Raw genomic sequence first — 17,133 nt, 5'->3', positions numbered from 1 at the left:
TAGGGAGAGAGAGAGAGAGAGAGAGAAAATTGTTGGTACGCTTAAGCGCACCAACGTTTCGTGCGCTGAAGGGTTTAAATAAAGAGAAAAAATGATCGTTTTGTTTTCAATCTTCTGTACATCAACCAAATGTTAGGTTTGAAGGCTTCTGTACAGAACGAGGGTTGGGTTTTCTGCTTCCGTTGAAAAACGAAGGAGGGTTGGGTTTTCTGCTTCCGTTGAAAAACAAAGGAGGGTTGGGTTTTCTGCTTCCGATCGTTTAACGATCGTTGGGTTTTTTCTGCTTCAATCTTTGGTAAACGAACAAGGGTTGGGTTTGAACGCTTCAAGAGGGATTGAAGGAAAGGTTTGAAGGCTTCCGTTGAAAAAGGAACGAAGGTTGGGTTTCTGTTTCAAGAGAAAAAAGATCGTTGGGTTTTCTGCTTCAACGACTTTGGTTCTCTCTTCTCCGACGGCTTCGTTCCCTTCCAGGTTAGTACGATTTTCATTTTTTTTCCTTCAATCCCTTTTTTTTTGCTTTTCTTTCCTTCCTTACAACAGATTGAATCAGAAAACCCAAATACAAAAAAATGAAGTTGGGTTTTCTGCTTCACGCCTCCAAGAGAAAAACGAGGGTTCGGTTTCTGTAAAGAGAGAAAAGAGGGTTGGGTTTTCTGCTTCAATCTGCTGTAAACGAACGATGGTTGGGTTTTCTGCTTCAAGAGAAAAACGAGGGTTGGCTTTTCTGCTTCAAGAGAAAAACGAACGAGGGTTGGGTTTTCTGCTTTTCTTTGAAAAACGAGGGTTCGGTTTTGCTGCTTCTCGCCTCCAAACCAACGAGTTTGGTTCTCTCTTCTCCGACGGCTTCGTTCCCTTCCATGTAGTATGATTTCCATTTTTTTTTTCCTTCAATCCCTTCTTTTTTGCTTTTCTTTCCTTCCTTACAGCAACAACAGGAAGAGGAAAAAATCTAATTTTTGTATGTCGTGGTTTTGATCTAAGAATTTGGTTGATGGTGAAATCTGATTTTTTCCTTCCAGGTTAGTACCAAGAATTTGATTGAAGGAAATAATTTTTTCCCTCAACCCCTTTTTTTTTCCTTCAAACCCTTCGGAAAAACGAGAACTAGGGTTTCTACTTCTCGCCTTCGTCTTCTTCCCTCGTAGGGTTTATCTTTGACATAAACCCTATGAGGGAAGAATTTCCTAATGGATGGTTTTTCTTCTTTTTCTTCTTTGTTTCCGATTGTTTTTTTTTTTTTTTGGTTTCTTCTGGCTATAATGAATTGGGGCTTTTCTTTCTTTAATTTATCTGACTCTACTCACATCCTACTATAAACCCATGTTCAATTTTAGTTATATTTGTGTGGTGAAAGGTGGAGTAGGGAGTTGGAGGTATAAAGAAAGTGTCCTATCTGTGTTTAATAATTGGGAGTTTTAATTGGGAATTTCATTGGTGATGTATGCTTGAAACATCAGGAATGTCTTTTCTGGATGAAACCCTGTACTTAATGGAGTAATTTTGAATCTGTTTATTGTTCCTTTTCTCCAATAGAATGAGAGGAAGCCTATCAGCACCTTCGTCCTTGTACATTGTAAGTTACAAATGAAAAATCTCAACCCTTCGAACGTCGAGAGCTTATGTTTTTTCTCCGTGAAGGGCTTCACGACGACATATCTGGTATTTTCTCCGTGAAGGGCTTTTCTCCACCCTGTTTGTGCATTCAATTTCTGGTATTTGGGCTTTTCTATCTATTATTTTTCATGATTGTTCTTTGTGTTTTTTTAGTGTTCATATCTGTGTGATAAATTCTGTTAATAGCAAAATTTCCGCTTGCAGTTTTAATAGCACTGAATTTTTTTACTCCATGTTGGCCAAGTAAAAAGTTATGAAATTAAAATCAATATATTTTGTAGTGCAATTAGAAAGTTTTGAGATTGCATTCAAGCCCAAATTTGTTTCTGTGATTTGTCTGTGTTTCTGTATTTTTTTTGTTATGTTCCTAAATATTGGTCGTTTTCGAGGGACAGCTAGATTGCAATATTCATGTATGTTCTTCGATTCAATTATCTTGCAGTACATATTGAAACGTTATGGCATCCTCATGCAACACAAGTGGTACGTCATGCCAGGGATTGGACTCAAACTTATGTTTGTGTAAACAGCCACTAGTTCGAAGAATCACTCGGACCAACATAAACAATAACCAAGGCCGGCCGTTTTGGGCATGTGCTGTGAGTAAACTTGCCATTCTCTACTTGTTATCTATTTTCTTTTTGAAATAGATGTTGGAACACTTGGGAAATGTAATGTTTAAATAACATGCAGGCTCGCAATTGCAAATCTTTTCGTTGGGATGACGAAGCAGAGACATGCAGCAACAGATGTGCAGATCGTGGCGAGAAGGGGATAAACGAGGAACGCATAAAAGCACTGGAAAATGAGATCGCCTTCATGAAGAATTAGATAGCCTTCCTCAAGAGTGAGATCGGCTTCCTCAAGAATGAAAACAGCTTCCTTAAAGTCTTAGGAGCAACAGGGATTATGTTTTTCTTGTACCTTATTCATGTTAAAGCATGAAATGTACTTCTTTCGTTAGTGGACTTTGTAGGGTTTTTTTTCAACTTTTTTTGGAATGTACTTGTTTTATGGGACTTGGTCTTGTCCTTTATTGTTGTATCCATGTTGATATTTGGTCACATAAATTTGGAAAAGGTGCAAAATGGATTGCATTTGGAAATTTTACTTTACTTTTTCATTTTGCCTTGATAAATGCAATGCACTGGGCTAAACATTGTTTTTGAACGACCATTGTTTGCTAAGGACACTAGAACCGTATGACTTGTACCCACGAATTTGTTCGATGATCAATGGCTCAGATTCATGATGACACAAAGCATTAAAAATAGAAACTTAGATATTAATGAAATCTTGGCTATTTATTAATCCATGAAAAACTGGGTTGTCGTCCCATCCCGAGCATAAGATGAAAGACAACAAAAATCAACGTTCGTTATTATTCTTTTTGCGTGGAATCCTAAGCGGATTCCATTTGCTTCAGTTTGCCTACCTATGCTGCATTTTCTTAGTGCTCGATAGCTGGTGCTTTTATTCTTCTACATGGTGAGGCAGTAACTATGGTGCCATGTGAAACAAACAATAATTCCAAAAGCATAGGCTGTTAGAGTTTGTATTATTTAATCATTTATACTTCAACACCCAGCACACCCTTCTACCTAGTAGATTATGAACTCGTGGCACATGTGGCTTCACTTCTTGGGCTGACCGTTGCATGTGGATTTTTTATAACGAGGAGGTCTGAACTCGAGACCTTTGGCTCTGATACCGCGTGAAAAAGCTAGTTGGCTCTGATACCGTGTGAAACAGCTAGTTACTACAAAAAGCTTAAGCTTTTGGAGAAGTTGGTAAGTTTCTAGCATCATGTACCTCCTCTTTCTGGTCCAGCAGTCGTATATCAAAGGGTTATCTGAACATTAGATTGGATGTGGGTTGATTTTCAATCCCCACAACTCCTAGTTGAGACTTGTAATAATCAGAGTCCATTCTCACTCCCTTTTCATGTTTGGTTTTGAATTGGGAGGTTGGTGAATCTCCCTCATCGTGACTAACTTCATTGCATAAAACGCCTGGTGATTGATATCAGCCACACAACTGAGGTTAGATCGCCAACAAAAAATACCTGTGATTGCCATAAGTCTGATGTCAAACTTAACTTATAGTCCATAACATTGAAAAACGGTCTAGTTCATACCATATATCTCTATATGAACCTCCTCTTCGATTACTTTTGAAAATTTATTTGCATTTAATCTTAAATACAAAAAAATGTTAGTTATGATTATTTGCAAATAATGGCTATAATCTTCTTAGAAATGATATATCCAACGGCTTCCAAAGAGCCCTTGATGTCTCATCCACAAATAAATTAAACTAAAATAATCGTATTTGCAAACAATGACCAATTTTGGTGGCACCAGAAGAGGCCTGAAGTCCCTCTTAATACTAATCAAATAAAATGATACCTTCATAAACTGGAGAAGTGCTTACATGCACACTACTCGGTCCAAGCAATCATGGCAAGCCAAAATAACCCTCAGAGAAAATATAACTACTAGAAATAACAAAATACATGCAGTTTTTATTTTTTGTAGTGTGTTCTCTTTCAACCAAGAAAAGGTACACATATAGCTTCTACACACTAATATTTGATTACATTCCATGCCTAAGTAGAAATATCTTCCACACAAAATAGAAGAAATGTGCTGAACCGCAACAGTTTTGACATAATTCATTACTATAGTTTGTGACATAATAGGTGCTGTTAGAGGACTAAAATAATGGAACTCTAAGTGTCCCAAGAGCCATCAGATGTTTCAAGACTTCCTGCCATATTTTCTTCGACCGATCGAAAAATATGCACACGCATTTCACGCTTACCCACAAACTCAAATATGCATGTATCTCCTCCTTCAATATTGTTGGCATGTGCAAAGGCGGCCCACCCACGAGATATATTGCATACACTCTTATTAGTACATAATCTTACTATATATGCTTTTCCCTGCGGGTCTCGGAGAAGAATATATCCTTCTTCTCTATGAAGATGTGCCCTTTGAAACAAACCGGTACTTGCTGCACAAGTAATATCTGATTAGTAGAAAACAGTTACCAGGATAACATCTTGCATAGCAACCAAAGCACTGACTATTACAAGAATTATGCTAAATTTCTTTTTATTCCACGAGACATGCTAATATTTAGAAAAAATTTGTAAAACTTAAACAAAATGCCCATGTCATTGTTGTAGCAAATAAGCCGCCAAGCATTATTTAAGCATTTGTGCATAATTTTTTGTTTGATGCTTTGATTTTGAGACTCTAGGTCAGTGAACTACTGAAAAAATTATACTGATTTGTAGATCATGCTCAAAATGCCTTACCGAAACTATATGGCCAACATTTGGACATTACATTACATGCAATGACTAGGGTAGATTTGGTATATTCATTTGAGTTTTATTTTTATTTGAATTCCAGTTGTGAAGGAAACATATAAATAGCCTTCCCTCCATTTGTAATTCAATTTTTGGTATTTTCATTTGAATTTGGGAGAAAGTTTTGATTGTAAGGAGTTTACTTGCCTCATCCACCAGGTTCCTCCATCTGGATCATAAAAATAAATAAAAAAACCGATTACAACTGTTGCCAATCATAATCTAAATTAAATAAGGAATGAAAATGGCCTACTCATGTGAACTATTAATGTAAACGGAGTAATTACTTATGCTCAGAAAGTAACAAACTAAAAATAGTACCCACTAAATATATGAGATAGATCATAGTTTATATGTACTCCTCCTATGCCTCTTCATCTTCCTCTACGTCACCTTCCTCTTTGTGCTTTCTTTTAGGCTTCTATTAGCATTCACCATAACTGAATTAATATATAAACATTAACAAATATCACTCCATGTACACATACAAATGAATAAATAGGTAAGAAAACAAACCTGGCCTTTATTTTTACATGTCGACTTATAATGTCCTTTTCCGCCATACGATTTGCACGTCCGTTTCTTTGGTTGGGATACAGATGTCTCTAAGCTAGATTTCAAGCCTGTTGGATTCTTTGGACGGCCCTTGGTCTTTGTAATTGGTGGGTCTCGAATTGTGATTTCAGGTATTTGACTCACGCCAAAGTTTGAATATACTTCGCTACCAACGATTGGTATCTCACTAGCCTCCAATGTAACGTCATTTTCTTTCTGCTTTTGTTCTTCTTCAGCGAAAAGAAGATCACAAAATTCAGTCATCCTGTTGAAAACTTTCTCATCTCTTCCGGGTCCATCAACCAGTCGTTGCCATCTTGAGATTAGGCACCACCTTTGAAACAGATTCACGCTACTACCCACTTGTGGCCTTTTAGATATTGAACCCCCTACTTGATACATTGCCTGAATTGACCATCTCCTCAACGTGTAATGGTCGGAGACCTTCTTCAATTGTTTCGTATCCATAATACGAAGGATATGTTTGTATAAGATCCCCTCCCTTTCAAACTTAGCACAATCGCATTTGACAGTCACTCCATCGGAATCATCATAAAATACCCTAAACCATCTACTCTTCACATCATTTCTGGGCCCTACCAAATATTCTTCCACGGCCCCATCCTTGCTCAAGTGGTCGTACCAACAACCACTACTATCCCTCAACTCATCCTGAAAAATGTTAAACATATTCCTCGTATAGAATATCCCCGCCTCTTCTTCCAATGGGCTATTCGTTTTCATACTTGCTTTCGAATATTTCGACTTGAAATCTTCTTAGGCTTCCGTTTTACGACGTTGAACCAGTGCTCTATCACATGCATCTAAGAACTCATGCAAGCCAGTTTTGCTATTCACATATCCATCAAAGAATGCATTCATGCTTTCGCTACGTTGACTCGAAGTCATTCCTGCAGTGAATGTGTTTCGCCAATATGCTGGAACCCAATGCTCTCGCTGCTCCCACATCCTAGATAACCAATCACTTTCCCCGATTTCATATTTACAAACCAAATCTTCCCACAACTGCTCACAATCCTCCATATTTTTTGAAAAAACCAACGATTATAATCGAGGTAGAAATTACTAGTTGAATCCCTCATCTCTGCAACATGCTCAAGCAGATGCCTGTGTATGTGCCACGAACAAAACCTATGATGGGTGTGTGAAAAAACTCTTCCAATTGTATTTTTCATGGCCGGATCCATATCAGTTATAATTGCATCAAGTGCTTTACCATGCATGCACGTCAACCACTGTTCAAATAACCAACTAAAGGTTTCCTCTGTCTCATCAACTAACAGCGCACATCCGAATAGGGTCGACTGTCTATGATGGTTCACTCCCGTAAACGGTGCAAATGGCAGAGATAACCTATTGGTTTTGTAAGTGACATCAAATACATTGACATCGTTGAATGTCATATAAGCATCTCTAGCCCTAGCGTCAGCCCAGAACATATCGGAAGGTCCCATCCGTATCCAACTCCATCGAGAAAAAGAAATTCGGGTCTTCTGATCGCTTCTTTTGAAGATGGTTGGCCACTAAGACAGCTTCTTGACCTATATTGTTCACCCTCTTTTTTCTCAAATGGGAAGCAACTTGATCAGGTGTTATCACACCTGATATTCCATCGTTTGTTGAATTAATGGCCTTTGCAATCCTCACAGCCGGCATCTGGGTCTCATTGAGACAGTCAATCAACGTCTTAACACTTTCACTCTTACTGAATCTATTATGGGAATGGTGCATTTGCCTCTTCAGTGGGGAGGTCAGAATGTGAGAATGAATGTCATCAAAGGTGGTCACTACCCACTTCCCATCTCTTCGTTTTATGGTCATCTTAGCTTTGCAATTCAATCTGACAACTCGTCGTTCCCTCCTTTCCTTACCATCATCCACTTTATTTGCCTTATACTTTTTCACCCCCTCTCTATCACACACAAATTTCCTTGAGTTCACAACATTTGTTTTTTTAGAACTATTTGTACTGGATTTCCATAATCCAAAACCAGTAGCCAGTGCATAAGAATTGTAGAATTCAAAGGCAAACATCCAATCATCAAACACTTGGTTCAGAAATGGCTTATTCACACTACTATTCTCACTAGCAGCCTTATTGGGCGTACTATCACCCTCATCTTCGTCATTCATATCAGTATCTGGCCATTCTATATTATTTTCAATCAGATTAACCCCGTCATCACCCCCATCATCAACCACAATAAGAACATCGGCGTCAACTTCTTCAATACCTAACCCGGAGGCTTGCGATAAAGCATCATCAACAAAACCAGATTGTGCACGGTCATTATCCTCGATACGTAACCCACATGGTTGCGAAGAGGTTGGTTCCATTTTTCTAATAATTGAAAGAAGAGAAAAATAAGAATGTACCCGCATTATAAATAACAAGTAGACATTTGAATGTAGGTAAACCCTTGAAATAGAAAACCCTTAAACAACTGAAGAAAACCCTTGAAATAGATCTACTGTTTTCTGGTTTCTTCATTTTAATCTTGTCCAATAACCCTTGAAGTTAAGGATGAATCCAAACAATCAACTGAAGCAAAAAAAAAGGATAAAAAACAACTGAAGAATTGAAAACAACTGAACAATCTGCCCAGAGGAAAAAATCTGCTTTTTGTATGTGTGAAAAATGATTCAAGATAAAAAACAACTGAAGAATTGAAAAGAACTGAACAATCTGCCGAGAGGAAAAAATCTGATTTTTGTATGTGTGAAAAATGATTCAATGTGCTGTAAGGAAGGAAAGAAAAGCAAAAAAGAAGGGATTGAAGGAAAAAAAATGGAAATCGTACTAACCTGGAAGGGAACGAAGCCGTCGGAGAAGAGAGAACCAACTCGTTGGTTTGGAGGCGAGAAGCAGCAGAACCGAACCCTCATTTTTCAAAGAAAAGCAGAAAACCCAACCCTCGTTCGTTTTTCTCTTGAAGCAGAAAAGCCAACTCTCGTTTTTCTCTTGAAGCAGAAAAACCCAACCCTCGTTCGTTTACAGCAGATTGAAGCAGAAAACCCAACCCTCTTTTCTCTCTTTACAGGAACCGAACCCTCGTTTTTCTCTTGGAGGCGTGAAGCAGAAAACCCAACTTCATTTTTTTGTATTTGGGTTTTCTGATTCAATCTGCTGTAAGGAAGGAAAGAAAAGCAAAAAAAAAGGGATTGAAGGAAAAAAAAATGAAAATCGTACTAACCTTGAAGGGAGCGAAGTCGTCGGAGAAGAGAGAACCAAAGTCGTTGAAGCAGAAAACCCAACGATCTTTTTTCTCTTGAAGTAGAAACCCAACCTTCGTTCGTTTTTCAACAGAAGCCTTCAAACCTTTCCTTCAATCCCTCTTGAAGCCTTCAAACCCAACCCTCGTTCGTTTACCAAAGATTGAAGCAGAAAAACCCAACGATCGTTAAACGATCGGAAGCAGAAAACCCAACCCTCCTTCGTTTTTCAACGGAAGCAGAAAACCCAACCCTCGTTCTATACAAAAGCCTTCAAACCCAACATTTGGTTGATGTACAGAAGATTGAAAACAAAACGATCGTTTTTTCTCTTTATTTAAACCCTTCAACGCACGAAACGTTGGTGCGCTTAAGCGTACCTATATATATGAGAAAACGGTTTCTACACACTAGTGTAGATAAGTTATCTACACACTAGCTTAAAATACAGTGGGGCCCACATTGTTTGGGTGATCCAAAGCATTCATTTGATGGGCCCTCACATAGATAGGGTGTTCCAAAAAAATCAGCTTCGTAGGATCATCCTAACCCTTCGAACCGTTGAGGCATAAAATGGACAGATTTGTGAAGGTTTATACACGTGCATTTTACCTCCACAAATCGTAGGTTGAGATAATCCTATGGAGCTGATTTTTTGTGGACACCATATCTATGTCAGGGCCAATCAAATGAATGCTTTGGATCACCCAAACAATGTGGGCCCCACTGTATTTTAAGCTAGTGTGTAGATAACTTATCTACACTAGTTTGTAGAAACCATTTTCTCATATATATATACTACTACTACTACTAAAATACCTCGTGCGATGTACGGGACGACCACAAAATTATGATTTAAAACTTTTTTATTTAAAAGATGTATTCATAAAATGGAGTTTTTATACGGTGCCCCCATGTGGGAGGTACTGCCCTTGATATTTGATCCAATAGCAGTCCACTTTTTAAGAGGCTATTGTTGGATCAAATTTCAAGAGCTGTACTTTTTTACGACCACCCAGAAGGGACCCGACGGTTGGGCACCATATAATTTCTCCATAAAAACATAGAATAGAAACAAAAAAGAAAAGGGAAAAAACATAGAGATAAGAGAACTGAATCACTAATAAGGAATAGAAACAAAAAGGATAATTCAGAGGAAGTGATTGGTTTTGGCAATAATCAATCCAATATCATTGTTATAAAATCATGGTACGTACAGGATGGAATAGGGAAAATCAGGGGTGTAATATAGTATCGGTTCAAGAAAGACGGTAAAAGAGTGGAGCATAGAAATGCGAAGGCCTCTATGCTTTTTAATAAGGCTGGTATAAAAATTGGGCCTTGGGACACTTGAAGAATACATCATCTTGGTGTCATACATCCAAAAGCATGGACCAAGAAATTAAAGATTATAAATTAGAACCACCAGAAATTTCAGAATGCTAGAGTTTCTACGATAGAAATTCCATCAAGGGATCCTTGAATTCCTGCGAAAGTTACATTTGTGTAAGCTGTGAATTATGGAAGAATAGGCTAAAAGGAAAATATTCCAGACTCAGAACATGGTGTTTATTACATACCTAAATCCCAGTTGTCAACATAGCATCGGCCGTTGTGATGTCGTACTTGTTCATACCTGAAAAGTGGCTGATAGGAAAGAGCAAAATAGCCATTTTTTAGCATTTTCAAGGCAGTAAAATGGAAAAAAACAGAAATAATATGTTCAGCTTCAATAGCATTGATGGAGCTCTTTCTATCTCTGAAGACCAGAGTGGAGGTTTTGATTTCAAATTCTTAGGAAAAGAAAAGATTATGTATCACTGTATGAAATAATACTTCCATTCAAAAAAAAAAACTATATGAAATAATCCAAACGCCACATTTCAAAGATTACATAACAACTAACAGTATATGAAATAATCCAAGTGATAGTACGACACCTACAAAAAAAGCATACAAAGATTGTGCAATTGTAAGTTGTAGCAAAGGGTGTCTTTATCACTGTACTATGTGTTGCACTCAGCATCAGCAATCGTTGTATTGGCAGCTGAATTTTGCCCTATAGTTGCATTCACGTAGGTGAAGCCGTAGCTGGTGGGTGGCTTACAGCAACCAGGCTATTACCAAAAAAGGACCAAAAACATGAGATTATAAATTTGAATAGGCTCGTCTGGTTCATTGCCCAAAGAGAAGAGGAGGGACATGCTAATAGCATTATAGTAGAGAAATATTTAGAACAAGCTTAAATTTCATAATGAAACAGAAAATGCAGATACTTGGCAAATGATGAACAATCCTCCGAATTCTATTCAAAACCAAAGTGTAAAAATGCTAATAACAATTTTTTGGAAATTTTAAAAATGATAATAACATTACATCAGAAATATATTTATAAAAAAAAAAGCTTTAATTTCATTCAAGTTTATAATGAGAAAGAGAGAAAATGCAGATCCTGGACAATTGAGGAATAATCCTCACAGCTTGATGCATAAACCAACTCTACCATTTGTGGGTTGAAGACCCCAAAAAGATCGCAACTACTTTTGTGTGTACGCGAGTTTGACGCCCAAAGGAGTGGTTTAATGAAATCACAATTTTCCTCAAAACATATGAAGTACTGCCTCAAAATATAAGGAAGCCAACAACATGGTGTGAAAATTAGTCAGAAAAGTTTAGTAAAAGCCCAAAACCAAAGTGTTCAATTAAGTTTTGTATTTAGAGTGGGAGAAATCCATCACACAGTCCAAGAACTAGTTGAGAAGGAAAAGAAAAAAGAATTACTAAAACCTAATTCCATGAACTTTAACTACTTTAATATTGATAGAAACCGCCTAGAAGATCCATTGAAAGGTTAAGCCATGGAAATACAATTTCTCAAATTTTCTTAGAATTAAAAAAGAATCAAAATAGCAGACTCTTCCAGAAAAATGAACTAAAATTTAACTACTCAGATACAAGACATCATGGTTCCCCTATTTTCGGGTTGAAGATGCAACATATTCAATGCATCAAGGCAGTAAATGAAGAAAAAGAAAAATATGAAATATTTTTTCTAATACCTTTATATGGTTTGGAAGTCTTCATAAGAAGCTCTGGTGCTGATATCTTGGACATTGAACATATGTTTAATTCCCCCAAAAGTCTCATAGTTCTTCAGAGAGCTTAGAATTAGATAAACCCCTTATTTTCAATCATACCCCCTCCTTTATGCTTTTTAACAAAGGCACCATTAAAGCCGCATAATTTCAATCCTACCCCCCTCCTTTGTTAAAAAGCATTAGAAAATATAAAATGCATATATTTTTAGAAAAAGTATATGATACTTTTTTTATTTATTTTTACCTACTTTTTTACTTATTCTTTCTACAGATATTTTAAATAATGTTATTTTTTGTATCATATACTTTTTTTTTGGCCGTGTCGTGCAAATTTTTATTTTTTTTACACAAAAATTAATTAGAAAAGTTTGTATCATATACTTTTTTTCGCCGTATCGTGTATCTTTTTTTTTTACACAAAAAGTAATTAGAAAACTCTTTCTTTTGCATTTTTTTTCATTACTTGGTACGTGGTTATGCATACTTTTTTGCTTATTGTTTCTACATATTTTTAACTAATTTTTTTCGGTATCATAGTCCTTTTTTTGGCCGTGTCGTGCATCGCACGTCAGGTATTACTAGTATCTACTACTATATAGCTAGAGAAAAAATGAATTTCTTTTCTTTTTCTGTGAGATTTACACATCAGCATTACTCTTTTACCATTAACCCCTTTGCTGATATCTAACATCTATCTCTATGAAAAATTATTTGAGGGTAAAATCGTATTCTACATACGAAAAGTACCGACCCAGAGTACCTATCTATGACAATTACGAAAAAAAACTACCAGGAAGAGGTAAAGATATATGACAATGACGAAAGAACTACTTTATATTACTCATGCATGACACTTGCAAAATATTGACGGATTCCAGGCACCTGAAGAGGAACAACAATTATGAAAACCTCTATCGATTGGCGGGCTAGGATCAGCCTATATTGATTGGAGGGCTAGGATCAACCTATGGAAATGATTTTACGGGCACAACCGATTGATGTTGTGTTCCATCACATGGATGGTTTGGATCAACATATAACCTGCTACAGATCGGAGGGTTCGGATCAACCTACGAAAATTATTTTTGGGGTACAACCTATGTAGGCAGTGGCCCATCTAATGGACGGTTTGGATCATCCTATGGTACGGGCCATACCGTACATTTTAATAAAGTGAGGAGTGTGATAACCAAAATACGGTGAGTAGTGCCATTATAAAATATGGTGGTGAGGACATTAACACTATATATAATTTGAAACCATCATTGTTACTTGGATGTTCCCATGTGGGTCGGGTTAAGCTTTTTCCCAAATCGGGTTGGGTTGGGTTGGGAAAAATCAACCCGAATTGGAAAACGGGTCGGGTCGGGTTGGGCTGTCGAGCAAGCTGACCCGACCCGACCCGAAACCCGAATTTGGGTTCCATCTGAAGAAGTTCTGTATATGTGGTTTTCATTTTCAACACTGAAATAGTCTCCACAGTCCACAATGGACGGTTTGGATAATCCTATGGTGAGGGCCGTACCGTACTTTAATAAAGTGAGGAGTGTGATCATCAAAATATGGTAGTGCGGATAACATTTTCCTTTGTTAATTATTAGTCCTTGTTTGGTTTGGATTTTGAGAACCGATTGTGAGTTAAAAACTGGTTATTGGTGACTCACTATTGGTTCTCAAAATCCAAAACAACCCAGCTTGAGTTCAGGTGGTCAACAATTGGTACCAAATCAAATCGGGTCAACCCGACCCAACCCAACCCGAATTGGAAGTCAGGTTGGGTTGGGTTGAGGAAATTGCAAATCCGGTTGGGTCGGGTTGAACCCAATTGGGTTGGAAATCGGAAACTACTTTTCCTTATTCACTATGTGCGGGTAAAATTACGGAAAGTTTGATATTACGAATGTAGGACACCTGTAAAAATATTGACAAATTCTGGGCAGCTTAAGAGGAACAACAATTATCGAAACCTCTATAGATTGGAAGGCTAGGATCAGCCTATGGAAATTATTTTACGGGCACAACCTATTTATGTTGTGTTCCATCACATGGACGGTTTAGATCAACCTATGATGTGGTATGTACAATTCTTTGTCGGCCCGTGCATCGCACAAGGTTTTTTGCTAGTATATCTACTACTATATAGCTAGAGAAGAAAGGAATTTCTTTTCTTTTTATGTGAGATTTACACATCAGTATTACTCTTTTATAATTAACCCCTTTGCTGATATCTAACATCTATCTCTATGAGAAATTATTTGAGGGTAAAATTGTAATCTACATACGAAAAGTACCAACCCAGGGTACATGTCTATGACTATTACGAAAAAAAACTACCTAGAAGAGTTAAAGACATATGACAATGACGAAAGAACTACTTTATATTACTCATGCATGACACTTGGAAAATATTGACGGATTCTGGGCACCTGAAGAGGAACAACAATTATGGAAACCTCTATCGATTGGAGGGCTAGGATCAGCCTATATCAATTGGAGGGCTAGGATCAACCTATGGAAATGATTTTACAGGCACAACCGATTGATGTTGTGTTCCATCACATGGATAGTTTGGATCAACATATAACCCGCTTTAGATCGGAGGGTTCGGATCAACCAATGAAAATTATTTTTGGGGCACAACCTACGTAGGCAGTGGCCCATCTAATGGACGGTTTGGATCATCCTATGGTACGGGCCATAATGTACATTTTAATAAAGTGAGGAGTGTGATCATCAAAATATGGTGAGTAGTGCCATTATAAAATATGGTAGTGAAGACATTAGCACTATATATAATTTGAAACCATCGTTGTTACTTGGATGTTCCCACGCGGGTCGGGTTCAACCCGAATTTGGGTTTGATCAGGTTAAGCTTTTTCGCAAATCGGGTTGGGTTGGGTTGGGAAAAATCAACCCGAATTGGAAATCGGGTCGGGTCAGGTTCGGCTGTCGGGCAACCTGACCCGACCCGAAACCCGAATTTGGGTTCCATCTGAAGAAGTTCTGTATATGTGTTTTTCTTTTTCAACACTGATATAGTCTCCACAGTCCACAATGGACGGTTTGGATAATCCTACGGTGCGGGCCATACCGTACTTTAAGAAAGTGAAGAGTGTGATCATCAATATATAGTAGTGCGGATAACATTTCCCTTTGTTAATTGTTAATCCCTGTTTGGTTTGGATTTTGAGAACCAATTGTGAGTTAAAAACTGATTATTGGTGACTCACTATTGGTTCTCAAAATCCAAAACAACCCGGCTTGAGTTGAGGTGGTCAACTTTGTCGGCCCATGCATCGCACGGGGTTTTTTGCTAGTGTATATATATAGCAGAAGAGAAAATGAGAGAATTATTTGAATTTCTCCCAAAATTCTAATAGAATTACACATCAATTTTTTGACTTTTTTTAACAAAGGCACCCATTCAACCCCCATATTTTCAATCCTACGCCCTCCTTTGTGCTTTTTAACAAAGGCACCCATTAAAGCCACATAATTTCAATCCTACCCCCCTCCTTTATGCTTTTTTAATAAAAATAAGTGGACAAAGTCAACATATTCTATGCAAAATTACAGATTGGGGGCAGATGTTACATAGTACTATGGATATTTGTGAACATATTACATAATACTACGGATTCAAGACACCTTGAAAAATATTGACGAATTCCGGGCACCTTAAGAGGAACAACATCTTATGGAAACCTCTATAGATTGGAGGGCTAGGATCAGCCTATGGAAATGATTTTACGGGCACAACCTAATTCTGTTGTGTTCCATCACATGGACGGTTTGGATCAACCTATGATGTGGTCCGTACAGTTCTTTGTCGGCCCGTGATCGCACGGGGTTTTTTACTAGTGTGTGTGTGTGTGTGTGTGTGTGTGTGTGTGTGTGTGTGTGTGTATCACGAAAAGGTTTCTGATGTATTGCGCAGCCTGAGCAGCCCTCTAAATACACCATCTCCTATAATTGTTTGAGTCATCCAACCCAGTCATTCAGTCATTCTATAGGTTAGTTAGGATTATGGTTATGGTTATGATTAGAATTATAGGTTATAGTTAGGGTTATGATTTGTGAAGGTTTCTAAGCGATACCTCAAATAGCTTATCTGAGCAAGCTCATATAAAGAGGGTAGGTAGCTTATATGCATAAGTAATTGCACGCATCAATCTTCAAAAGATCTTCATGTTATATTGCTTGTATAAACCCATGGTGGAGAGAGAGAGAGAGAGAGAGAGAGAGAGCTTTGACTGATTCTCATGATGTATTTCTCCTTGGTGAAGGTAGTTTCTAGTAGGGCTGCAACTCAGGTCGGGCGTGTCGGGTTTTGAAGAACCCAACCCTACCCGAGAAATATCTCGGGTCGGGTCGGGTCGGGTCGGGTTTTTTTCCGGAAAACCAACGATTCCCTAACCCGGTCCTACCCATGATAAATCTTGGGTCGGGTCGAGTCGGGTTTTTTTTATGTTGACACAATTTTTTAATGAAAACTCTTGTTTGGCAAGGCAACTCAACTCGTAGAAGTAGAAAACTCAAGCATGGCAAACTCTTTAGTCCATTAACTAATAATTGGTCCAAAGAAAATAAATTGATTCAATATCAAATGAAAATTATTATACTCATACTAGATAAACAACAAACTATTTAGTGCATTAACTATTTAGTTGAAAATTGAAACCCTAGAGCTAAAGGGGGGGGAACGAACAGAAGATGGAAAGAGTCCTTGTGATTGCGTGCGTGCGTGAGTTTTACCTATAAGTTTTCACTTTAAAGCAATAAAGTTTTAGAAAAAAAAAATGCATACTATAACTTAAGTAACTCAGGTCGGGTCGGGGCCCTTCAAACCCGACTCGACCCGAGATTCATGCGGGCTTTTGGATCGTAGACCCGGCTCGACCTGAAACCCAAGAAACATGAACCCAACCCAAGCTATTTTCGGGTCGGGTAAAACCCGACCCAAGTTGCAGCCCTAGTTTCTAGGGACAGATAATACCCACAAAATAGGATGTCGTAGCAGGCCTGTTGCTTTTAGTTTTATTTAGGGGTGGCCAACCGGTTCGGTTCTCGGTTCTCGGTTCCTTTTTTTCGATTCTCGGTTCTCGGTTCCATGAACCGTAAGAACCGAACCGAACCGTAGTACACAGTAGGCCCGAACCGAACCGGACCGAACATAATCAGTTCGGTCTGGTCCGGTTCCTCGGTACTAATGGCTAATTATTAATTATTAATTATAATTTATAAAAACTTTTA

At 37.9% G+C, this 17,133-nt stretch overlaps 2 protein-coding genes across 5 annotated transcripts; both read right to left on the bottom strand.

The window, feature by feature from the left end:
- Window positions 1–4,110: 4,110 nt before the first annotated feature.
- LOC143851577 (protein FAR1-RELATED SEQUENCE 5-like) lies at window positions 4,111–16,359 on the bottom strand. Of its 4 annotated transcripts, XR_013236410.1 has the most exons (4): window positions 10,363–16,359; window positions 5,510–10,269; window positions 5,315–5,414; window positions 4,111–5,162 (listed from the first exon to the last, which is right to left on the bottom strand). XR_013236410.1 is itself a non-coding variant. In XM_077361050.1 (2 exons), the coding sequence occupies exon 2, from the start codon at window positions 7,949–7,951 to the stop codon at window positions 6,995–6,997; it is 957 nt and encodes a 318-aa protein (XP_077217165.1). In that variant the 5' UTR covers window positions 7,952–10,269; window positions 10,363–16,359; the 3' UTR covers window positions 4,111–6,994. The 4 variants fall into 4 exon arrangements, 1 of the variants encoding a protein (XP_077217165.1); XR_013236408.1 differs by having other exon boundaries at window positions 5,315–10,269; XR_013236409.1 differs by having other exon boundaries at window positions 4,111–5,414.
- LOC143850202 (protein FAR1-RELATED SEQUENCE 1-like) lies at window positions 5,358–6,292 on the bottom strand. Its single transcript, XM_077359468.1, has 2 exons — window positions 5,510–6,292; window positions 5,358–5,414 (listed from the first exon to the last, which is right to left on the bottom strand). The coding sequence occupies exons 1-2, from the start codon at window positions 6,290–6,292 to the stop codon at window positions 5,358–5,360; spliced, it is 840 nt and encodes a 279-aa protein (XP_077215583.1).
- Window positions 16,360–17,133: the final 774 nt, after the last annotated feature.

The sequence above is a fragment of the Tasmannia lanceolata genome, unplaced genomic scaffold, assembly GCF_043159265.1.
Source record: "Tasmannia lanceolata isolate RefF3 unplaced genomic scaffold, GAP_Taslan_0.1 ptg000018l, whole genome shotgun sequence".
NCBI lineage: Eukaryota > Viridiplantae > Streptophyta > Magnoliopsida > Canellales > Winteraceae > Tasmannia > Tasmannia lanceolata.
This window is presented reverse-complemented; position numbering and strand designations above follow the sequence as displayed.